At 40.6% G+C, this 25,843-nt stretch overlaps 1 protein-coding gene and 1 non-coding gene across 3 annotated transcripts in view; one reads left to right on the forward strand and one right to left on the reverse strand.

Moving 5' to 3' along the window:
* Positions 1–25,843, forward strand: part of CNOT9 (CCR4-NOT transcription complex subunit 9) — a 31,664-nt gene that overhangs the window by 1,146 nt on the left and 4,675 nt on the right. For both annotated transcript variants that reach the window (XM_023221131.3, XM_023221123.3), the window contains exons 2-7: positions 11,438–11,617; positions 13,845–13,960; positions 15,445–15,554; positions 20,311–20,420; positions 24,967–25,065; positions 25,280–25,371. In XM_023221131.3, coding sequence (XP_023076899.1) covers positions 11,438–11,617; positions 13,845–13,960; positions 15,445–15,554; positions 20,311–20,420; positions 24,967–25,065; positions 25,280–25,371 — 707 coding nt within the window. The remainder of the gene's footprint in view (positions 1–11,437; positions 11,618–13,844; positions 13,961–15,444; positions 15,555–20,310; positions 20,421–24,966; positions 25,066–25,279; positions 25,372–25,843) is intronic.
* On the reverse strand, positions 21,920–22,026 carry LOC111549313. The gene has a single exon (XR_002733688.1). It is a non-coding gene; the product is annotated as a U6 spliceosomal RNA (small nuclear RNA).

Genomic DNA, 25,843 nt, shown 5'->3' on the forward strand with positions numbered 1-25,843 from the left:
GCAACGCGCTTTTCTTCTCCAGCATGCACTTTGTGGTCTCTATGACTAGAGTGAATGTTCTTTTTATCCCTCCTCCTTTACACACACAGCATGAGTGTAATTGGTACCTCTTCCTTGAACTCTCCTTCCTCTCCTTAAACTGTTTATCCAAATCCGTCTTTCTTCAGGTCTCTGCCTAAATCTGTCTCAGAGTGGCCTTCCCTGACTATCCTCTTCAAATTAGTTCCGCAGCTTCTAACTTTAGTAGAGTACCCTTTACAGCCCTGATCCCTGTGTAATTATTGTATTCGCTTATTTGTTGTCTGTCTCCTTGAAGGCAGGGACAGGGATCATGTGGGCCCTGTTGACATGGTTTCCCCCGTGCCAGGGCAGTTCCTAGTACAAGATAAAGACTGAGATACTTTGCTGCATGAAAGAATATTGAAGGGAAAGTGACCACTGAAAGAACATAGCCATGATGGTGAAAGGAGATCATTTGATTTGAGCACACCTGCCCGAAGACCAATTCTGCTTTTTCTGTTTAACCAAAGGGAAATGATTTAAGGAAAGTGATGTACTGAAATTGTATTATCAGGCAAAAAGACGTAATTACTAAATAAAGCACCAAAAGTTGCCATGCCTTTAAGTACAAAAAGTGAAAAATTGAGGCAAGTGTGACTAAGCTATAGAAAACTGCTTTTTGAAATTTGATCTCCATCAACATTTCCAGTGCTGTTGGTATCTCTGCCTCCTATCATAATATTTCTAAGTGTTTATAACTATTAAATGTAGAGAGTATCTTTTATATCTCAATTAGGTGATTGCAATTCCCCTAGCTTTTTTGTTCCTTCTCCCATGTAATGTGGGGAAACGCAAGTTGAAAGATGAGTGTGCTGCTATTAAGGGAAAGACTTTTTTTTGAGACGGAGTCTCGCTCTGTCGCCCAGGCTGGAGTGCAGTGGCCGGATCTCGGCTCACTGCAAGCTCCGCCTCCCGGGTTTACACCATTCTCCTGCCTCAGCCTCCCGAGTAGCTGAGACTACAGGCGTCCACCACCTCGCCCGACTAGTTTTTTTTGTACTTTTTAGTAGAGATGGGGTTTCGCCGTGTTAGCCAGGATGGTCTCAATCTCCTGACCTCGTGATCCACCCATCTAGGCCTCCCAAAGTGCTGGGATTACAAGCTTGAGCCACCGCGCCCGGCCCCAATAAGGGAAATTATTTCTAAGGTTGACTTGTCCATCTCTCAGAATCTGATTGTGTCTTCTCCAGAATTTTACCTTTGATACTGAGCCACTCTTTTCCCTGTGCTTTCCCAAACTCTGTAGCTATTCCTTTTATTTTCTGTCGCTCCCTAAGGCATTTTTTAAACAACCATTAAAGCTGTGGTACATTACTTATAATAAGTGCTCCATACATGTTTCTTCAAATTTTCAATGCCTTACATTAATTTTAAAATTTGAACTTTTAGATGCACTTTCACTTACAATATTTGGACCTCCTATCAACTCTGACAAATTCCTTGATACCACTCATTCACTAGCATATATTTAGCTAGTGAGGAAACTAAAACATAAAAAGTTGAGCCACCTCATTCTCAATTCTTCATGCCTTCCATTGAACCAAACTGCACTATTCTGATCTGGGTAAAGGGAAAGTAATGATACATATCACTCACTGGAATTTGAGAAGCATAATTAATGCATGCAACAGTCCCCAGAATAATCAAAGCCACTTCAGAAGATGCTTACTTTCTGCCTAACAATGGAAGTGTGTATCTGTGCCTTTATCTCTTTTTTTAAATAGTAGGTAAATCATCATTTCAGCTAGGGAGATACAAAGTACTGCCAAATGAGAATGTAAGTCAGGTGGTGTGTGCCCATAGTCCCAGCTACTTGGGAGGCTAAGGAGGGAGGATCACTTCAGCCCAGGAGTCTCAGGCTACTGTGTGCTATGAAGGTACCTGTGAATGGCCACTGGACTCCAGCCTGAGCAACATAGCAAGACCTTGTCTATTAAAGAGAGAGAGAGAGAATGTAGTCACATGTAAATGCAGGATATTATTCAGTAGAAGGAAAACTTGAGATAGTATGGGAAGTATCTTAAATTTTGACTCTTGAGTAGTAGTATGCTAGAAATGTTTAGTGTAGTAGGCTGTTGTGATTCTTTTTTTTTTTTTGAGATGGAGTTTCACTCTTGTTGCCCAGGCTGGAGTGCAATAGCAAGATCTGAACTCACAGCAACCTCCGCCTCCCGGGTTCAAGCGATTCTCCTGCCTCAACCTCCCAACTAGCTGGGATTATACAGGCATTAGCCACCACACCTGGCTAATTTTTCTTTTATTTATTTATTTATTTAGTTTTGGTATTTTTACTAGAGACGGGGTTTCTTCATGTTGGTCAGCCTGGTCTCGAACTCCTGACCTCAGGTGATCTGCCCGCCTCAGCCTCCCAAAGTGCTGGGATTACAGGCATGAGCCACTGCGCCCAGCCTTGCTATTGTCATTCTTGATGGAATACATCCTAATATCTATCTTCATATATTCGTTACTGCCACCATTGAGCATAATTTCTTTTTTTCTCTCCTCTGATAAATAAGGACAGAAATACCACACAGGATTATTCTAAAGATTAAATAAGAATAACAGAATGCGGCCAGGCAAGTGGATCACCTGAGGTCAGGAGTTCGAGACCAGCCTGGCCAACATGGTGAAATTTCGTCTCTACTAAAAATACAAAAATTAGTTGGGCATGGTGGCGGGTGCCTGTAATCCCAGCTACTCAGGAGGCTGAGGCAGGAGAATCGCTTGAACCCAGGATACAGAGGTTGCAGTGAGCCAAAATCACGCCATTGCACTCCAGCCTGGGAGACGAGCAAGACTCCATCTTTGAAAGAAAAAAAAAAGAACGAATAACAAAATGCTCAGTGGTTAGCTAGGTTCACTCACTGATATGTGACTTGTTCTCAGACTTCAGCTTTGGGAATTCCCAAATTAAAGGCTCACACCTATAATCCCAGCACTTTGGGAGGCCAAAGCAGGAGGATCACTTGAGGCCAGGAGTTCAAGACCAGCCTTGGCAACACAGTAGGAACCTATCTCTACAAAATATGTTTGAAAATTTTCCAGGCTGCAGTGAGCCATGATCGTGCTACTGCACTTCAGCCTAGGCAACATAGTGAGACTCCATCTCAAAGGGAAAAAAAAAAAACTACAAATCTTTGCATGCCATAGGTATTCTGTAATGGATATTATGCTTGTAAAACAACCAGAGGTAAGCCTTTAAGGCGATGTGTTTTTGTTTTGTTTTTAATTTCCCTCTGATTTCCACCGACAATTCTAGCATCCCCAAACACTTGTCTTTCTCTCACTTTCCACCTAACCAGCAGCATCATTAGTTATTTTACATCTTTTTATTGAAGCTGTCATGGACTCCCAGATGCCTTCCTCTTTGGCAAGTAGAAAAAACACTGCACTCTAAAGGATCTAATTCACTTTCTCCTCCCGAGTCTCCTGATGAAGCTTTAGGCAAATTGCCTAACTTATCTTTGCTTACTCACTTTCATTTTTGAAAAGTTATTTTGAAAAAATACATTCTGGGCTGGGCACGGTGGCTCATGCCTGTCATCCCAGCACTTTGGGAGGCCAAGGCAGGTGGATCATGAGGTCAGGAGTTCGAGAGCAGCCTGGCCATCATGGTGAAACCTGTCTCTGCTGAAAATACAAAAATTAGCGTGGTGTCGTGGCATGCACCTGTAATCCCAGCTACTTGGGAGGCTGAGGCAGGACAATTGCTTGAACCTGGGAGGTGCAGGTTGCAGTGAGCTGAGATCGCACCATTGTACTCCAGCCTGGGCAACAAGAGCGAAATTCCGTCTTAAATAAATAAATAAATAAAATAAGATACATTCTGGCTCTTATAAAATTATGAAGGTAAGCTAATTTAGTACTTCCAGCACTATTAGAAAGTTCATTTTCTTGGAATACCGTGCTGACACCCAAATCTACATGTTGATCTCCAGACTTGGGAAAATAATCTCTATTTCAATCTGATTCCATTCTTTCTTTATTGGCAGGAAAATAAACAGCTATTTTGGCCCTTAAACATAAAGTTACTTTGATAATTTGGCTATGTTCTGTTTAAGAAACCATCAATATAAATTTTTTAGTTTACTCAGAGAAGGAAATCATTTTCTTTACCATTTATAGATAAATGTCAATGTGTTTTATTTAAAATAACTTACAAACATCTTTATACTTTTCACATTGTGTGTTAAGATCTTTCAGAAATAGAAGACCAACTTAAACTGTCAGTACACTGTGTTTGTGACACTTGGAATTAACCATTGCTAACTTGCTTTGATAAATGTTTTATCTGTGTGTTAAGCTTTCTTGAGGGAAAAAAAGGTGTCATTTGAAATACATTTTCCATATACAAATCATTAAACAGAAAAGGAGGGAGAGTTACTAAATTTTGATAATATAATAGTTTTTTAACACACTCATTAAAAGAACAGGACTGGCCGGGCGCGGTGGCTCAAGCCTGTGATCCCAGAACTTTGGGAGGCCGAGACGGGCAGATCACGAGGTCAGGAGATCGAGACCATCCTGGCTAACACGGTGAAACCTTGTCTCTACTAAAAGAATACAAAAAACTAGCCGGGCGAGGTGGCGGGCGCCTGTAGTCCCAGCCACTCAGGAGGCTGAGGCAGGAGAATGGCATAAACCCGGAGGCGGAGCTTGCAGTGAGCTGAGATCCGACCACTGCACTCCAGCCTGGGCGACAGAGCGAGACTCCGTCTCAAAAAAAAAAAGGAACAGGACTGTTGACTTTATTTTTTTATTTTATTTTATGTTTTTGAGACAGGGTCTTGCTTTCCAGGCTGGAGTGCAGTGGCGTGATCTTGGCTCACTGCAACCTCCACCTTCTGGGTTCAATCGATTCTCCCACCTCAGCCTCCCAAGTAGCTGGGATTACAGGTGCACATCACCACAGCAGGCTAATTTTTGTATTTTTAGTAGGGGCAGGGTTTCACTGTTTTGACCATGGCTGGTCTCGAACCCCTGACCGCAAGTGATCCACCAACCTCGGCCTGGGATTACAGGTGTGAACCTGTCTCTGCCTGGCCAGGACTGTTGACTCTAGCAGGTTACAATTAATAATCTACGGTAATGTACAATAGAGCTTTTTTCTATTCTTGGAAGTGTTAAGGGTGATAACTCATAATCTAAATCAGACTTCTCATGATGATTCTGTGTCCAGCTATGTAATTGAGCTCACTGTGTATCCAAATCCAGCTGTTAATGAGTTCTGTGCTAAGGGAATATTAAATTTTAAAAAGTTTTGTTGGGTTCTTAAGAGTAATTTCTTCAACTTGGAGGAGTATTTGTGCTTTCTATCCTTTAGACCAGGTAGAACTCATCGATTCTAGAGAGTAGAGTTTCAGTCTCATTCTGCTGTATACTGGCTGTGTGACCTTGAGCATGTTAAACTTCTATTAACCTGTTTCCTCTTAGAATTTTGAGAATAAAATGATGTAATCCACAGTGCCTGACACATGGTATGCTCAATAAATGTTACTGCCTATTAATAATTTCTGGAAAAGGCAGACCTAATCTATAGTAGCAGAAAACAACCATGATTGCTTCAAGCTGAGTAAGGGGTTTACTGAAAAGGGCATTAGAGAACTCTTTGGGGCGAATGGATCTATATCTTCATTTTGGTAACGGTTACTTAGGTGTATAAATTTCTCGAAAATCTATTGAAGTATACAGTTAAAATGAGTTCAGTTTTATTGTATGCAAATTATACATCAAAGTTTATTTTTTTAAAAAAGAGTCGCTTAGATTAGACTCTCACAACTAAGAACTAAGTAATTTCTAAGATTTTAGAGCTGCCTGAGACTGGAAATTATCTAATATAGTTCCTTCACTTTAACAATGAGAAAATTGAGGTTTGGAAAGTTAAGTGACTTATCCTAGGTCACACAATTCTAGAAAAAGCAAAACTGGATTTTGAAGCCACTTCAGGCTCCCACGCCAGTTACATACTCATGTAGTTACTTGTGTTCCAGTTATATACTCATGTAGTTACTTGCAAATTGAGGTCTTTCCTATTCTTCAGTTTGATAAACAGATTCTTAATCCTGGGTACACGAATGTATTGCAGGAACTCTGTGAACTCCCTAAAATTATGTGTAGGTTTTTGTGGTTTTGCAGTTGTGTATTTTTCTGAGGAAAGGATCCACAGTTTTCATTTGATTTTTTTTTTTTTTTTTTTTTTTCGTGAGACAGAGTCTCACTCTGTCGCTCAGGCTGGAGTGCAGTGGCGTGATCTCGGCTCACTGCAAGCTCCGTCCACCTCCCAGGTTTACCCCATTCTGCCTCAGCCTCCCTAGTAGCTGGGACTACAGGTGCCCGCCACCACACCTGGCTAATTTTTTTGTAGTTTTAGTAGAGACGAGGTTTCGCCGTGTTAGCCAGGATGGTCTCGAACTCCTGACCTCGTGATCCGCCCGCCTCAGCATCCCAAAGTGCTGGGATTACAGGCGTGAGCCACCACGCCTGGCCTTCATTTGATTCTTAAAGGGTCTGTGCCTCAAAAAATGTTAACCTCTGCTCTCTTGGTTGGTATCCTGCAATTATTGTTAATGCTTCAAATAAGGTAATCTCCAGTAGGGAAGTCATAGATGAATTTGCTTGCTACTAGATTGAGTTCCATGTCAGCCACAGCCCTAGAAATGTATTAGTGAATTAAAAGTTCAAAGAGTTGTAGCATCTGAACTAGGAATCTTTAGAGGTGATCATTACAGAGTGGCATGAGGAGTAAATCTGCCTGTTGTCTGCCTGTGGTTTCATCGGTTGTTAAATGAGGTTAATAACTACCTTGTTTTGATCATTAAATGAAACCATGTTTTTAAAAAAGGAGAGTACAACAGAACTCTCTCTTCCCTCACCTGCCATACCCCTTATTCTATTGCCCACCTCCTTTTAAAAAGATGTCAATTACAGATTCTTTTTTGTGAAAGATGGGCCTAAATAACTCTTGGGATATGGAAGAAGAGTAGATACATTTTGAGTTTTGGTGTTTTATTTAGGGATGACGTTCAAAATATTTTACCAGTCATCTGGTTATATAGATTAATATATAACTCAAAATATAAGAATGTTTTCCCTTTTATTCTCCAAAACAATGAAATTCCTATATGTGTGTTACAAAATTGCTTGTTGTATGTCTGTGTGTGTGTATGGTGGTTCTCACTAAGTAAATTATGCCCCATCTGATCCATAATGTGACACAGGAAACTATGTCAAACTATTGCACTGACTTCTCTCTGAAAACAACACCTATTAAGTGCTTTGTAATCTCAGTAAGTAGAGAATTTCTCCTAGCATCAATGCTCTGTTCATGGTACTGAGTGTTCTTTCAGATTTTGTTGAACTACCACTAATAACATTTTACTTATTGTCTGAGATTTTTACATATTAACTATATTGTCTAGGTCAAGTAATGTAATTTATTAGAAAGTCATTTTTAGGCTGAGCACAGTGGCTTACACCTGTAATTCCAGCACTTTGGGAGGCCAAGGCAGGCAGATCACTTGAGGTCAGGAGTTTGAGATCAGCCTGGCCAACATGATGAGATCCCAACTCTACTAAACATACAAAAATTAGCCAGACATCGTGGCTTATGCCTGTAGTCCCAGCTACTGGGGAGGCTGAGGCAGAAGAATCGTTTGAACCTGGAAGGCGGAGGTTGCAGTAAGCTGAGATCACACCACTGCACTCCAGCCTGAAAGAGAGAGCGAGGCTCCATCTCAGGAAAAAAAAAAAAAAAAAAGTCATCTTTAGATCAGATTTCGTCTTTCAGGCAGATGAGAAGCAGTATTAGCAAAGCAGTTAAAAGTGTGGGCCCTGTTGCCACACTGGGTGGCACACACTGTGCCACACCCTGTGCCACCTGGGTACAAATCCTCGCTTGACATTTAAATTTTAAATAACTTCTCTGTGCCTCAGATTTTCCTTATCTATAAAATGAGAGTGCTGATAAGTATTATAAGTATTTAGGACAGTGCCTGGCAGAGTAAGCCCTGTATGTTTTAAGCTCTCATTTTTATTTAAAAAAAAATTGTATTCATCCCATGACAGGTGGGTATTCAGTTGGTGTAACTTACTACTGCTATTAAATTGGGGCTGAAATTGAACAGGGATGATGAAAAGGAGGATCCCTACCCTAGATATTTCCTTGCACCAAACTGCCCTCCTTTTGGCTAGAATGACAGCAGAACCCATAACACCAAGCTAGTGTCCATGGGGGCCACATTACCACCCACCTGACATGGTTCTAGCTCTCTTAGAATCAAAAGCACATGGAGGCTGCAGCCCCCACAAATAATCTCACAAATTGGAGTATTGCTAGCAGCAGGTGTCCATGGCTTTAGGAACCCATGTACGCACCAGGCATTGGCCTTTCAGAGTGCCCACACTACTGCCAGCAGTGCCATCTTCTCTGCGGGCATCAGGCCAGCTCCAGAAAGAGAATATATGGGGATGGGGCCTGGTGTTCAGGAGTCATGGTATGCAAACCAGTGGTTACGAGGGCAAAGATGGGGTATAAGATGCCAACTGCAAGTCACAGACTGGCTCTAGTAGGGGTGATGGAGTTTACTGATGGTGGTATCTGTATGACAAGACTTTGGGGAAGGTCGACTGGAATGGGTACTGATTAATCAGGATAGGTACTGTATTGCCAGACCAGTGTCTGTGAGGCCCCCTTTAGTTACTGGATTGTGGGGTCATCCAAGAGACTAGGCAGGAAACCTAATGCTAAAATTTTATCTTGTGTTCCTGCTGAGCGTCTAAGGTGATGTAATATTCTAAATAAACACATACCCTATCTTCAGGTAGGAATTACATTTCCAAAAATAGTTTTTAAGTTGAGGGCCTGTTTGTGGCTGCCTAGAAAGGGCAAGTGCCTGAACAACACTGCTTTTGCTGTGGGGAAAGGAGGAAAAAAGCTACCAGATTCCTTCTATCGTATTGTTGCTCTAAGAGCCTATGATTGATTCCTTGAGGGCCATCCCTGAAGGGAGTTACAAAACAGCTTTTAGCAGATTACTGTAAGGCACTCAAAGAAAGCTTAAGCTGCATTGTATTTCAGTCTATTTAGCAGAACACCTTGTGGTTTCTTTCTGTCAGGCTAATGAAATAATAAACATCAAGCTAAGAGCTTATAATCAAGCTTCCATTTTTAAAAGGCCATTATTCAGGTTGGATAGAGTAAATTTGAATCTATCTCCAAGTCTATTTTATGCTTAATTCTGTTCTTCAACAAAAGCAGTTCTTTTTGTTCTTTGTCTTTATATCTGTACAATGGGTAGGTCATCATTCTGTCATGCTAAGATCTATTGGGAACTTGCAAGTACTGTGAGAAACTGTATTATAGTTCAAAAAAGTACAGGAATATGCAACTTCATACCTGGTTAAATTGAGTGAGTTAATTCCTCTGAACATTAGTGATCTCATCTGCAAGTGTAGATAGCTTTTCCCCACTTCCTCTTTTATTTTTCGTGGTTGGGGGCAATTGCCTGAGAACATATTGGGCATAGAGATGGAAATCACCAGGAATTTGTTAGCAGTTTAAAGCTTAGGGGTAGCCATTATCATTTTTCTAGTCCGCTATCTTGTTTTCCAGATAAGAATAATTAAGGAACTTAACCAAGATCACAAAGATATTTGATGACTGTAGAGAATAATAAAATACTCAGATTTGGGGGGAGTATTGTGATTCTTTAGCATAATAATGAAAGCATGCCTGTTAAGTCTGTATTTCCTACATGAGTAAGTAATGAATGGTTCTCAAAGGGATGTAGTTAGATAATATATTGCAGAATCATTAAGAGGGAGAGCTTTTCCAAATTACAGGTTTTCTGCTCAGTTGAGGGGGGATGTCAGAATCACTGGGGAGGGACCAGTAATGGGAAGACATAATTTTTTTTCTCTCAAAAACTATTATATGTATATGGTTTTTTAAAAAAAAAAGTTTATGCAAAAGGTTTTAGTGTAAACAATGAAAAGTAAGTCTCCCTATAAATCCCCAACCTTAGAGGTAACTACGGTTAACAGTTTTTTATGTGTCCTTCTAGAAATGTTATATGTAAATATGTAAGAATGTATTTTTTAATTTTTATATATGTATGTATTAATGGAAACATTTTATATGCTGTTCTGTAACACTTTTTTTGTTTTTACTTAGTATCAATATTCAGTATATAGAGAGCTGCTCCTTTTTTTAAAGGACTACATAGTATCACATTATAAAGCTGCACTAATATTTAACCAGTCTCTTATTGAGAAATACTTGTTAGTTTTCTGCCTTTTTTTTTTTTTTTTTTTTTTTTTTTGAGATGGAGTCTCGCACTGTCACCCAGGCTGGAATGCAGTGGCGTGATCTCAGCTCACTACAAGCTCCGCCTCCCGGGTTCACGCCATTCTCCTGCCTCAGCCTCCTGAGTAGCTGAGACTACAAGCGCACACCACCACGCTTGGCTAACTTTTTGTATTTTTAGTAGAGATGGGGTTTCATCATGTTAGCCAGGATGGTCTCCATCTCCTGACCTCATGATCCACCCATCTCGGCCTCCCAAAGTGCTGGGATTACAGGCGTGAGCCACCATGCCCAGCCCAGTTTTCTGCATTTATTTATGTATTTATTGAGACAGAGTCTCACTCTGTGGCCCAAGCTGGAATGCAATGGTGCAGTCTCAGCTCACTATAACTTCCACCTCAAGCAACTCTAGTGCCTCAGCCTCCTGAGTAGGTAGGATTACAGGCATGCACCACCACACCTGGCTTTTGCTTTTGCTTTTTTTTTTTTTTTTTTTTTTGGCGACACAGTCTTGCTCTGTCATCCAGGTTGGAGTGCAGTGGCCGTATCTTGGGTCACTACAACCTCCACCTCCCAACTTCAAGCAATTCTCCTGTCTCAGCCTCCTGAGTAGCTGGGATTACAGGTGCCCATCACCACACCCAGCTAATTTTTGTATTTTTAGTAGAGACGGGGTTTCGCCGTGTTGGCCAGGCTGGTCTCGAACTCCTGACCTCAAGTGATCCACCCACCATGGCCTCCCAAAACACTGGGATTACAGGCGTGTGCCACCACGCCTGGCCAGTTTTCTGCTTTTAAAACAGTGAAACAGTAAAGATCCTGGTATGTCTTTAGCACAGCCCAATTATACCTACAGGATAAATTCCTAAACATGGAATTATCAAAGGGTATGTGTGCATTTTAGATTTTCATCAGTAACTGTCAAAGAGATTGAATAGTTGACATCAAATGTATATATTTAGAAAAGCTCCCCTGGTATTCATGGAAAATATATTTCCTCTAAAACTCTGTTGCAGGGTAAGACTTGGTTTGACTCTAATAAACTCATATTTACTTTCTTGTCTTCATCTGAAGCCCGTGCCTACTGCACTGGCACAAGTGGATAGAGAAAAGATCTATCAGTGGATCAATGAGCTGTCCAGTCCTGAGACAAGGGAGAATGCTTTGCTGGAGCTAAGTAAGAAGCGAGAGTCTGTTCCTGACCTTGCACCCATGCTGTGGCATTCATTTGGTACTATTGCAGCACTTTTACAGGTGGGTTTATATCCATGATTGGCAGTTCAGTTCTTTTCATTACCCTTGTATATTTCTTTACTTTTGCCCAAATGATTTGAAGACTTTAGGAGGATGATTCTTTAAGAATCTGCATTCGTAAGAACCTGTTTTAGAAAGGTCTGAGGTATTTGTTAAAATGCAAATTATTGGATCCTTATCCAAGAGATTCAATTTAGTCAGTCTGAGGTGGGCCCTGTACTCTATATTTTAATAAGCACTTTCACCACCCCCAGGTGATTGTGATGCAGGTGATCTAAGAGCTACACTTTGACAGACACAGCTTTAGGAGTACTGTAAGATAAATCTACATGACAGCAGGAGAAAGGTGGAAGGTAGAGTATAAGGACCACAAGGTACAATATATTCTATGGAAAAGAAATGTTTCGGCCGGGCACAGTGGCTCAAGCCTGTAATCCCAGCACTTTGGGAGGCCGAGACGGGCGGATCACTAGGTCAGGAGATCGAGACCATCCTGGCTAACACGGTGAAACCCCGTCTCTACTAAAAATACAAAAACTAGCTGGGCGAGGTGGCAGGCGCCTGTAGTCTCAGCTACTCGGGAGGCTGAGGCAGGAGAATGGCGTAAACCCGGGAGGCGGAGCTTGCAGTGAGCTGAGATCCGGCCACTGCACTCCAGTCCTGCACTCCAGTCCGGGCGACAGAGCAAGACTCCGCCTCAAAAAAAAACAAAACAAAACAACAAAAAAAAAAACAAAGAAATGTTTCTTGAGGGTTTTTGTTTGTTTTTTTGTTTTGTTTTGTTTTCTTGAGACGGAGTCTTGCTCTGTCTCCCAGACTGGAGTGCAATGGTGCAATCATGGCTCACTGCAACCTCTGCCTACTGGGTTCAAGCAGTTCTCCTGCCTCAGCCTCCTGAGTGGCTGGGATTACAGGCATGCATCACTATGCCTGGCTTTTTTTTTTTTTTTTTTTTAATTTTATTTTTAGTAGATACGGAGTTTCACCATGCTGGTCAGGCTGATCTTGAACTCCTGACCTTGTGATCCACCCACCTCGGCCTCCCAAAGTATTGGGATTACAGGCGTGAGCCACCGTGCCTGGCCTGGAAAGGAAATGTTGAAAATATAACAGCTGTAGTAGTAAAGGTGGGTACACTTGTACATTAAAGAATAGATAACTGAAGTTAGGTTCAAACCAGAATGGTCACTGTTGGCTAATTAATTGATTTGGCACAATACTAAAATACCTAGGTAGTGGCATGATCATCCATTAAAGTATTGCCCCAAATTCCTAATAATTAGATTAACTTTTCAACTCTTAAGTAAATTCACGTTCCATCTCTATTGCATTTAGCCAAGAAACTGATCTTTGTTATGGGAATGTTTTTCTATGTAAAAGTTTTACAAATAATGTAAATGGAAAATTGTAGTCGTGTGCAGTGGCTCATGCTTGTAATCCCAGCACTTTGGCAGACCGAGTTGGGAGGATTGCTTGAGCCCAGGAGTTTGAGACCAGCCTGGGCAACATGGCAAAACATCATCTCTACAAAAAAATATAAAAATTAGCCAGTCTTGGTGGTATACGCCTGTAATCCCAGCCTCTTGGGAGGCTGAAGTGGGAGGATCAATTGAGCCCAGGAGGTGGAGGCTGCAGTGAACCATGATCATGCCATTGCACTCTGCCTGGATGATAGAGTGAGACGCTGTCTCAAAAAAAAAAATGTAAATGGAATCGTATTGAGTAAATTATTACTTTTTGCCAAATAGTGCATATATTCACTGCGTATCGCCACCCATTGATTCATGTCCTTACTATAGTTACTACCTAACCAGATTTAAACTTCTTTATGAGTCACTGTGGTTGACTTAACACTTTCTGGCCAGCGATCTCATCAATGTAACTTAAAGCAGGATGCTGGCAAAAGGAGGGATTATAAAAATTTGAGTATCCCTCAACTGATAGCCTCAGTAGCTGGAGAATATAGGAGGAAGTGTAGATGACTACATTTGCCTTCATAGAAATCTTCCTAGAGACAAATGTAGAAATGTGTTAGCTAGTCTCAGCCAAGTAAGTTTGTGATGAAAGGATATGAGCATTATTTCTGCTCCCTCTTTGATGATTCAGTTCTTAAAAGATGCACAGAATTAAGAGCGGTTTTCTTTGCCTTTTTTTGTTTTGCTTTATTACCATGGGAATTAATTTTTAGTTATTCTTTATTCATCTGATGCTGATTTCCATTTTTTAGGAAATTGTAAATATTTATCCATCTATCAACCCACCAACCTTGACAGCACACCAGTCTAACAGAGTTTGTAATGCTCTGGCATTACTGCAATGTGTAGCATCACATCCAGAAACCAGGTAAATGCTTTGGGTGAGTCACTTGGGGGAGCTATACATTGAATATGGGTTTCTCTGAATAATAAAAGGAAGGGCATGCAAGAGAGAGAGAGAGAGCAAGCGAGTGTGTGTGTGTGTGTGTGTGTCTGTGTCTGTGTCTCTCTCTCTCTCTCTCTCTCTCTCTCCCTCCCTCCCCTAGTCTTCCGGATTCTTGTTTACTTTTACCCAAAGAACTTTAAAGAAACAGTGTTGACATTACAGGAAAGGTATCAGGCATATAGCTACTTCTCACTCCCTAACCTGTTATTAACACTGTGTCATCTGTGAGGCATAGTGCATGGCATATAAGATAAATTTAGTAAATATTTTTCCAGCACTTTTCCCCCACTGAACCCAGATTTAACTTCAAAATCCTTCTTAACATAGCGTTCACAGCAGCCTCTATAATAAGCGAGAATTGGCATGTGAGTTAAAATATTTTTGCCACCTGTCATATCTGAAAAATTAAGAAAAGGGAAATCCTGTTCAGGAATCTACTTTGTGGACTTCTATAACCCCAAAGGCACTTAACAGTCGTCTTACTAAAACCTTTCCTCTTTGTCAAGTTTCCTTATGAAATATGAATGCTAGGTTGGCACTGACCTTACATAGCTTTAGAGAAGTTACTAAGAAAATTACTTTTAAGCACTTAACAAAAACACAAGAGTATTTTGAGTGTTAAAAATCTTGGGCGTTGGCTCTTCTACAAGGTATAACTATAAATAATATAAAATAATAGACTGATTCCCATATTAGTTGCCTGACTAAACTGTTTTCAGAATGGTTTGTGTATCTGAAATGCCCTAACAAAAAAAGAATGTGCTTTTTAAAGTATAGCAGGTAAGCCTGATAATGGCTGCTTTGTTTTGTTGTCTTGGTTTGTAAGGTTTATTCAACTGCACCTGTGAATACTATTATTCAGTCATAGGTAAGGGAGGTAATCTAGGACAATCTCTTGGACACTTAATAGCATTTTGTGGTCTATTTTTTAAAATCCACAATTGGGTATTTTAAGTTAATCAGTTTGTAAGGTACTTTCTGCTGACTACAGGGAAAATCATGTGTTTTCTTAGCCACTGTGACCTGGACTAGGGTTTTCAGCTTTTGCACCATTAACATTTGGGGCTGGATGAATCTTTGTGGTGGGAAGGAGAAGGCAGGAGAGGACTGTCCTGTGCATTGTAGGATGTTTAATGACATCTCTGGCCTCTGCCACTGGATGCCAACAGTGCTCTATAATCCTGAGTTGTGACTATCAAAAATGTCTTCAGACATTGCCACATAGGGGAAAATTTACCCCATTTGAGAACCATTGATTGAAACTAATGACCAGTAACATTGTTTCCTAAGGATTCCTTGCTCTGACAATGTTAAGGCCTTACAGAATTAACCACCTAGAAATTTGAAAGTTCAGGATCCTTAGAAATCAACCCTGGGCTGTGAATGTAATTATTGTTTTCTTCCAGGTCAGCGTTTCTCGCAGCACACATCCCACTTTTTTTGTACCCTTTTTTGCACACTGTCAGCAAAACACGTCCCTTTGAGTATCTTCGGCTCACCAGCCTTGGAGTTATTGGTAAGTTATTAGAATTGTTTTGCAAGCCTGAAATACTCACAGTAGTAGTCTAAGTTGGATGTTTTGTCTCGCCGCTTATGATTTTTGTACACCAGTCATTCATTTTTCTCTTTGAGGTTGTCTCATTCACTAATCAGTAAGTATCAGGAACATGATGACTCTTACCAGGCACTCTTCTAAGTGTTGTTAATAAGGCTTTGAGATCCAACCATTGGGATTAAATTCAGCATATATGTAGAAACGTTTGCTGGAATTGTAGGGAGAGTAAAGCATAAGAACTCGATTCAATATATAAAGAGTATTATTAAAGGAATAAGAGTTTACATTTGGGACTTGACTTCTCTTCTCTTCTCCCCTCCCCTCCCCTCCTGATAGGGTCTTGCTGTGTTACCCAGGCTGGACTTGAACTCCTAGGCTCAAGTGATCCTCCTGCCTCAGCCTCCCAAGTAATAGGGACCATGGGCACAGGCACACACCACTGTCTTTTTTTGTTTGTTTTTCTTACTTCTAATACCAGAATGCTTCGTATATCTGAAACACCCTAAGAATGTGCATGTCAAATACACTAAGCATTCTGAAAACCTGTAATTCTCCCATAACTCCAGGAGTATGAATCTGTCAGTTCACCTAGTTAAATTTTTTCATGCTCAAGTTAATTATAAATACATTTACTGTGGGGGTATGGATAAAATACTTTTTACTTAAAATAATATATCAGCTATTTCAGATCTCAGACTCTTCAGACATTAAAAGGAAAGTAAGGGAATACTGCTTACAACTCCATACTCATAAATTTCACAACTCAGATGAAATGAAAACATTCTTTGAAAGATGCTATTTGCCAAATTGCACTCAAGAAAAAACAGGTAAGCTGAATAGTTTTATATCTATCTATGAAATACATTGTTTTTGTAGTTGCAAACCTTCTAACATAAAAACGGCTCACCTGTCTTCACTAGTAAATTTTACCAAATACATAAAGAAGAAATAAACCGATTCTACAAAACTTTTCCAGAACATAGAAAGGAGGGAACTTTTCTCAACTCTTTGTAAGACCAGCATTAGACTGTTAATAAAACCAGACAAGCTGATTCTTTGGGGAAAAGTCAGTAAAATTGATAAAACTCTAACCAGACTGACTGAGAAAACATTTATATCCTTAACGCTAACTTAAATCATTCTACTTAGATGATACATTTATGAGTTAAGGATATAAATGTTTTCTTTAGGCTGGGATTACGTTGAGTATATGACACAATGGTTACTCCTTAAATGCCAAACTTTTAAATTGTATTTCCTGATTGTGGTTTATAATTTTAAGAAAAAAGCATTGAGAAAGGAAGAAAACAAAACAAAAAAAGTGCTTGAATGGATTAACATTTCATAAGCCCAGAGATAGTTCTTTGCTACCCAGGTGTCTGAGAGCTGAAATAGCTGATACATTATTTTCTTAAGTAAAAAATGTTTACCCTTATCTCCCATAGTAAATGTATATAAAAACATTAACTTGAGCATGAAAAAGTTTTAGTTAATGTTGAAAAACTGAATACTTTTTTCCTGAGATCAAGTACAAAGCAAGGATGTTCATTCTTACTACTCCCATTTAATAAAGAGCCTTCAAATTAGAAAGGAAAAAAACAGTACTAGCTACTCACAGACAATATTATTTCATAGACAATCCCAAATAATCTACAAAAAAACTACTAAAACTAAAGCTAGTAAGTTTAGCAAGGTTGCAGGATACAAAGTCAGCATATAAAAAATCAATCATGTCTGGGCATGGTGGCTCATACCTGTAATCCCAGCATTTTGGGAGGCTGAGGCGGGTGGATCACTTGAGGTCAGGAGTTCAAGACCAGCCTAGCCAACATGGTGAAACCCCATCTCTACTGAAAAAGAATTTTATAAAAAAGGCAAAAATTAGCCGGGTGTGGTGGCATGTGCCTGTAGTCCCAGCTGCTGGGGAGGCTGAGGCAGGAGAATTGCTTGAACCTGGGAGGTAGAGATGCAGTGATTGCAGTGAGCCAAGACTGCGCCACTGCGCTCCAGCCTGGGTGGCAGTGGGAGACTCTGTCTCAAAAATTAAAATTAAAATTAAATTTCCATATACTAGCAGTGAACAATAGGAAATTGATTTTTTGTTGTTGTTGTTTGTTTTTTTTTGAGACAAGGTCTTGCTCTGTCACCCACTTCTGAGTGCAGTGGCATGATCATGGCTCACTGTACCCTCAAACTCCTGGAATCACACAAATCCTCCCACCTCAGCCTTGAGAAACTGAGACCATAGGCACATGCCACCACACCTGGCTACATTTTTTTATTTTTTTGTAGAGACAAGGTCTCACTTTGTTGCCCAGGCTTGTCTCAAACTGCTGGGCTCAAATGGTTCTCCCGCCTGGGCCTCCCAAAGTGCTGGGATTACAGTTGTGAGCCATTGCACCCAGCTGAAATTTTTTTAAACTACCATTTATAACAACACCAAAACGTGAAAATTTGGGTATAAATCTTTTTTTTTTTTTTTTTTTTTTTTTTTTTTTTTTTTTTTTTTTTTTTTGAGACGGAGTCTCACTCTGTCGCCCGGGCTGGAGTGCAGTGGCCGGATCTCAGCTCACTGCAAGCTCCGCCTCCCGGGTTTACGCCATTCTCCTGCCTCAGCCTCCCGAGTAGCTGGGACTACAGGCGCCCGCCACCTCGCCCGGCTAGTTTTTTGTATTTTTAGTAGAGACGGGGTTTCACCGTGTTAGCCAGGATGGTCTCGATCTCCTGACCTCGTGATCCGCCCGTCTCAGCCTCCCAAAGTGCTGGGATTACAGGCTTGAGCCACTGCGCCCGGCTATAAATCTTTTAAAATATATCCATAATCTATAACTGAAAACTACAAAACTGATTTCTAATGAAATAAAATGCAGAGATAAACCATGTTCATTGATTGGTGTATCAGTGATTCAGTATTAAGTTGTTGGTTCTCCACGAAGTGATCTATAGATTCAGAGTAATTCCAACAAAATGCCAGCAGCATTTTTTTTAGAAATTGGCAGGCTGACTGCTATGGACTGAATTGTGTCCTCCCCAAAATTTCATGCTTTGAAACCCTACCCCCTCATGTCATGGTATTTGGAGATGGGACCTTTGAGAGATAATTAGGTTTAAATGAGGACATGGCCCTCATGGTGAGGTTAGTATTCTTCTAAGAAGAGACACCAAAGAGCTTGTTCTCCCTCATTCGCTCTCTGCCATGTGAGGACATAGTGAGAAGGTGGCCATCTACAAGCCAGGAAGAGAGCCTTTACAAGAACTATACCATGCTGGCACCCTGATCTCAGCTTTTTTTTTTTTTTTTTTTTTTTTTTTTGAGACAGATTCTTGCTCTGTTGCCGAGGCTAGAGTGCAGTGGCATGATTTCAACTCACTGCACCCTTTGCCTCCTGGGTTCTAGCAGTTCTCCTGCCTCAGCATCCTGAGTAGCTGGGACTACAGGTGTGCACCACCACACCTGGCTAATTTTGGGGTTTTGTTTTTGTTTTTGTTTTTTTGAGACAGAGTCTTGCTCTGTGGCCCAGGCTGGAGTGCGATCTTTGCTCACTGCAAGCTCCGCCCCCCGGGTTCACGCCATCCTCCTGCCTCAGCCTCCCGAGGAGCTGGGATTACAGGCACCTGCCACTACGCCTGGCTAATTTTTTGTATTTTTAGTAGAGACGGGGTATCACCGTGTTAGCCGGGATGGTCTCGATCTCCTGACCTCGTGATCTGCCCGCCTCAGCCTCCCAAAGTGCTGGGATTACAGGCGTGAGCCACCATGCCCGGCCAATTTTTTTATTTTTAATAGAGACAGGGTTTCACCATGTTGGCCATGCTGGTCTTGGAACTCCTGACCTCAGGTGATCCAGCTGCCTCAGCCTCCCAAAGTGCTGTGATTACAGGTGTGAGCCACAGTGTCCAGCTTGATCTCAGACTTTCAGCTGCCAGAACTATATAAATTTTAGTTGTTTAAGCCACCAGTCTATGGTATTTTGTTATGGCAGCCTTCTAATAGACTGATCCTAAGATTTATATGGAAAGTCAAAGGAACTAGAATATCCAAACATTTCTTAACAAAGTTAGAAGACATATACTACCTGATTTCCACACCTACTGGAAAACTATAGTAGTCGAGGCAGTGTAATATTGGAGAAAAGAAAGATTTACAGACCATTGGAGCAGAATGAAGAGTCCAGAAATAGATCTATGGTCAGTTGATTTTTGACAAATCAAAGGTACCAAGACAATTTAGTGCAGAAAGCATAGTTTTTGTGTTTTGTTTTGTTTTGTTTTTTGAGAGAGTCTGTCGCCTAGACTGGAGTGCAGTGGTGCAATCTCAGCTCACTATAACCTCTCAGGTTCAATCGATTCTCCTGCCTCAGCTTCTCAAGTAGCTGGGATTACAGGAGCCTGCCACCATGCCTTGCTAATTTTTGTATTTTTAGTAGAGACAGGGTTTCACCATGTTGGCCAGGCTGGTCTTGAACTCCTGACCTCAAGTGATCTGCCCACCTTGGCCTCCCAAAGTGCTGGGATTACAGGTGTGAGCTACTGCGCCACTGTCTTCCTCTCTTTTTTTTTTTTTTAACATGAGTGTGAATCTGATCCCTTTAACCAACAAACCCCAGTTTGTGTTCTGTTATTTAAGTTCCACAACTCACTGGATAAACAGTTTGAAGTTAATTTTAACTGGAAACCCTAACTGTAAAATAATTTTGTTTGTCCTTATTTTCTTTAGGGGCCCTGGTGAAAACAGATGAACAAGAAGTAATCAACTTTTTATTGACAACAGAAATTATCCCTTTATGTTTGCGAATTATGGAATCTGGAAGTGAACTTTCTAAAACAGTATGTGCTTTTAACTTAGATTTTACATTGTGTTGACTCTTGAGCTGCTTCCTTACGGTTCTGGAATCATTTCCTGTCTTCAAGCTTTTGAAACTTGTATGAATATTTTTTCTCTTTTGAATAAAAATTGTTACAAAACAATTATTGGAAAACCCAAACCATTCAGAAGAAAAGCAAGTTAAACACTAAATTTCTTTTCTCCAAACCCATATCTCACTCCACAGGTAAATTCTAAGTATATTATTACAGTTTAATTTTTTTAATTTTAAAATTTCAATCCTGCTCCTTCTGTAACCAGACTTTTTTTAAATACATAATCAATTATATGTACTTGAGCTTCTGCTTACTATGTACTTTAACCGTGAATGACAATATGACAAGGTACAGAATTCTTACCTCATTGTTCTGTCTCAGACCTCTATTGCCATAGTCCTTTTGTCTTCTAACATTGAATATTGCAGAGAAGTCTCAGGGTCAGCCTAATTCTTTCCTTTTTTAGATGAACTTACTTTTTTGTATGGTTACCTCCAAGTGTCTTTTATTATTTTTAAAGTTCATTTGATAATCATCTATCTTTTTTTTCCTCTGAGACGGAGTCTCGCTGTGTCACCCAGGCTGGAGTGCAGTGATGTAATCTCAGCTCATTGCAACCTCCGCCTCCCAAGTTCAAGCAATTCTCCTGCCTCAGCCTCCCAAGTAGCTGGGACTACAGGCATATGTCACCACACCCTGCTAATATTTGTATTTTTAGTAGAAATGGGATTTCACCATATTAACCAGGCTGGTGTTGAACTCCTGACCTCAGGTGATCCATCCACCTCAGCCTCCCAAAGTGCTGGGATTACAGTCGTAAGCCACTGCACCCAGCCAATTTGTTTTTGTTGTTGTTGTTGTTTTTTGAGACAGAGTGATATAATCTCAGCTCACTGCAACCTCCACCTCTCAGGTTCAAGCAGTTCTTCTGCCTCAGCCTCCCACATAGCTGGGACTACAGGCACGCGCCACCGCTCCCGGCTAATTTTTTTTTTTTTTTTTGTATTTTTAGCAGAGATTGGGTTTCACCATGTTGGCCAGGCCGGTCTTGAACTCCTAACCTCAGATGATCCGCCCACCTCAGCCTCCCAAAGTGCTGGGATTACAGGCGTGAGCCACTGCACCCAGCCTCAATTTTTTCCTGAAAGAGCGTATTACTTGTGTCTTTTTTGTTAATTTGTATATTTTTCTCTTTTATTTGTTCAAGCCTCTTGGTTCAGCAACATGTTATGCTCTATTATCTGTCTTTCATATTTTTTTCTCTAATCACTTTCAATTTCTAAATTTCATATTATTTGATTTTTTTTCAAGGTTACTTTTCCATATTGCTGACTATTTTTGGTAGTATTCGACCTCTGCTCTAAAATGTGCCTTGTCACATTAAATTACTTTTTTAGTCTAATAAATATTCTTGAGTTGGGTGTAAGCGGATATATGATTTTTTTGGTTTTTTTACTTTTAAAAATATGTATATGGAATGCTTTATGAATTTGTGTATTATCTTTGCACAGGGGCCACACTAATCTTCTCTGTGTTGTTCCAATTTTAGTATACGTGCTGTCTAAGCGAGCACTGGTTTTTTAATTTTTAATTAAATTATTTATTTATTTTGAGACAGGATCTCTCTCTCTTTCTGTCACCCAGGCTGGAATACAGAGGCATGGCTCACTGCAGCCTCGACTTCCCAGACTCAGTTGATCCTCCCACCTCAGCTTCAGAAGTAGCTGGGACCACATGCCTGCTCCACCACACTCAGCTAATTATTTTTATTTTTTGTAGAGACAAGTTCTCCCTGTGTTGCCTGGGCTACTCTTAAACTCCTGGGCTCAAAGGATCTTCCTGCCTTTTGCCATAGTACTAAGAGTACAAGCATGAGCCACTGTGCCTGGCCAATTTATTGTTTTTAAAGAGACGAGGTTTCACTATTTTGCCCAGACTGCAATGCAGTGGCTATTCACAGGCATGATCATGGCACACTATAGCCTTGAACTCCGGGGCTCAGGCAGTCTTCCCACTTCCCTCTCTCGAGTAGGTAGCTGTGATACTGGCACATATGCCTATACCTGGCTTTTTTTTTAACTTTTTATTTTAAATATACAATATATGGATGACTCTCAAAGGCACTACTGAGCAAAAGAAGCCAGACACATGGGAATTCATACTGTATGTTGATTATGTGAAGTTCAAGAACAAGCAAAGCCAATTACTGGCAATAAGTTGGATTCGTGGTTATCTCTGAGGGAAGGACATTGACTGGGGAAAGGTATAAGGGAATGTTGGAATCATGAGTTGGTAGAAATACTTTTTTCTTTTTCTTTTCTTTTTTTTTGAGATAGAGTCTCACTTTGTCACCCAGGCTGGAGTGAAGTGGAGTATTCTCAGCTCACTGCAACCTCTGCCTCCCGGGTTCAAGCAATTCTTGTGCCTCAGCCTCCTGAGTAGCTGGGACTAACAGGCACGCACCACCATACCCAGCTAATTTTTTGTATTTTTAGTAGAGATGGGGTTTCGCCATGTAGCCCATGCTAGCCTTGAACTCCTAAGCTCAGGCAATCTGCCTGCCTCCACCTCCCAAATATTCTGTATTTTATAAAATATTCTGTATTTTAATCTGGTTATAGTACATAATGTGTACATAGGTAAAAATTCAAGATACACTTAAGATTAGTGTACTTAACACACTTTACTGTGTATATGTTTGTATTAGGTTCCTATATAACCTGCTGCTGTAACAAATTACCACAAGCTAGAAGCTTAGTGGCTTAAAACAATGCAAGTTTACTGTTTTATAGTTTTGGAAGTCACAAGTTATAAATGAGTTTCACCATTCTAAAGTCATTGTATCAGGAGGGTCGTGCTTTCTCTGGAGGATATAGAGGAGAGTCTTTTTCTTGCCTTTTCCAGCTTCTAGAACTGCATTTCTTGCATTCCCTGGATTATGGCCTCCTCCATCTTCAGAGCCAGTGGTGTGGCATGTTCAGATCTCTCTCTGCTTGTCACATTGCTTTCTCCTTTGTGGTAAAATCTCTCTACATCTCTCTCTCTCTCTCTTTTTTTTTTTTTTAAGAGATGGTGTTTTCTCTGTCACCCAGACTGGAGTGCAGTGGCATGATCCTAACTCACTGCATCCTTGAACTCCTGGCCTCAAGCAGTCCTCCCACCTTGGCCTCCCAAAGTGCTGAGATTACCAGCATGGGCCACTTTGCCTGGCCTTCTCTACATCGATTTTAAGGACACTTCGTGATTACATTTAAGACCTACTTGGATAAACTGAGATAATCCCCCATCTCAAGATCCTTAACTTAATCACATCTGCAAAGTCCCATTGTTCATTTAAGGTAACATTTGCAGAGTTTGGTGATTAGGGCCTGGATATCTTTGAGAGCCATTATTCAGCCTACTACAGTGTTATAACCTCAATAAAATAGTAAAATAATTCCACAATTCATTTTGATGAGCAGCTAAGAAAGAGTATCATTATCGTGATTGTCTGATTTGAATTAAACTAATATTTTAATATCTCTTCTATGTAAGACTTAATGAGCTTAAGTTGAGGGAAAAATTGAGGCAACGTATAAGATTCACAGCCAGGATATGTTTTATTACTGTTAGAATAATCTTCAAAGAGAAACTTTAAAAACTTACTTCTTCAAGAAGATCTTTTAAGAACAAGAAAGGCCTTACCTCGGCCAAGTGCAGTGGCTCACGCCTGTAATCCCAGCACGTTGGTGGGCCGAGGCAGGTGGATCACAAGGTCAAGGGATTCAAGCCCAGCCCCGGCCAAGATGGTGAAACCCCATCTCTACTAAAAGTACCAAAATTAGCCAGGCACGGTAGCAAGAGCCTGTAATCCTAGCTACTCAGGAGGCTGAGGCAGGAGAATCAGTTGAACCAGGGTGGCAGAGGTTGCAGTGAGCTGAGATGGAGCCACTGCACTCCAATCTGGGTGACAGAGTAAGACTCCATCTAGAAAAAAAAGAAAGGCCTTACTTCATCTGGAAGAGACGAGGCATAGCTGAATAAATCATCTTGGCTTATGGAAAAGAGAAGAGCCTTAGATGTTCAAATGAGGCTTGGATCTCAGCTCTGCCACAATAACTTTGTCACTTGGGATCTTAACCTGGTGTATTATTGATTAACAGTTATACCTGGCACATAGTAGGTACTCTATAAATGAGAAGTTCTCCTGAGTTTTTAAGAATTTGATTATTACCCAGAACCTACCCTTGTATGTAAAATGAGAATAATAATGGTACCTACCTCATTAATTTATTATAAAAATAAGATAAAGCATGTAAAGCCTCCAGAAAAAAAAAACTGGTACAAAGTAATGTTCAATATGGTAATATTTATTATTCTTTGTACTATACATATATGGTAAGTTGTACATAATATACAAGGATCCCTACTTGCTCAATTTTCTGACTGATAGTCATGCCTGGGAAAATGAGTAGACAATGAGAAGATTAAATCTGAGCAACTTCATGAACTCTTCGATTTTGTTTTGCTTCAGGTTGCCACATTCATCCTCCAGAAGATCTTGTTAGATGACACTGGTTTGGCTTATATATGTCAGACTTATGAGCGTTTCTCCCATGTTGCCATGATCTTGGTGAGTTCTTTCATCTATCCCTTTTACAACTACCTCTCATCACACAGCTTAATCTCTTTATAACTGGCACTGAACAACTTCAGTCTTCTGACTAGAAATAACAATTTTGGAACCTTTTATGATTCTTGGACTATCTGATCTCTGATGTCAATTAGAATTTTTTTGTGTTTTGTGTGTTTTTTTCCAACCCCTCCCCTTATTTTGGGGGAAACAGGGTAAGATGGTCCTGCAGCTATCCAAAGAGCCTTCTGCCCGTCTGCTGAAGCATGTAGTGAGATGTTACCTTCGACTTTCAGATAATCCCAGGTAAACATTGATAGGATGTATAGGACTTTAGGGAAATACTCTGCTGAACAGTTTCCCAATCTCATGGCATAGCTTCTATGTCTTTAGGACAGGGAAGTAGGGATATAACTACATTTAATTTGTCTGAGACAGAACTTAAGATTCCTTTTAAAATCTGAAATGCTGGCCGGGCGTGGTGGCTCACACCTGTAATCCCAGCACTTTGGGAGGCCGAGGTAGGCGGATCACAAGGTCAGGAGTTCGAGACCAGCCTGGCCAATATGGTGAAACCCCGTCTCTACTAAAAATACAAAAAAAAATTAGCCGGGAGTGGTGGCGGACGCCTGTAGTCCCAGCTACTCAGGAGGCTGAGGCAGGAGAATCACTTGAACCCGGGAGGCAGAGGTTGTAGTGAGCCAAGATTGGGCCACTGCACTCTAGCCTGGGAGACAGAGCGAGACTCCGTCTCAAAAAAAAAAAAAAAAAAAAGGGG

This window comes from Piliocolobus tephrosceles, chromosome 11 (assembly GCF_002776525.5).
Source record: "Piliocolobus tephrosceles isolate RC106 chromosome 11, ASM277652v3, whole genome shotgun sequence".
Lineage (NCBI taxonomy): Eukaryota > Metazoa > Chordata > Mammalia > Primates > Cercopithecidae > Piliocolobus > Piliocolobus tephrosceles.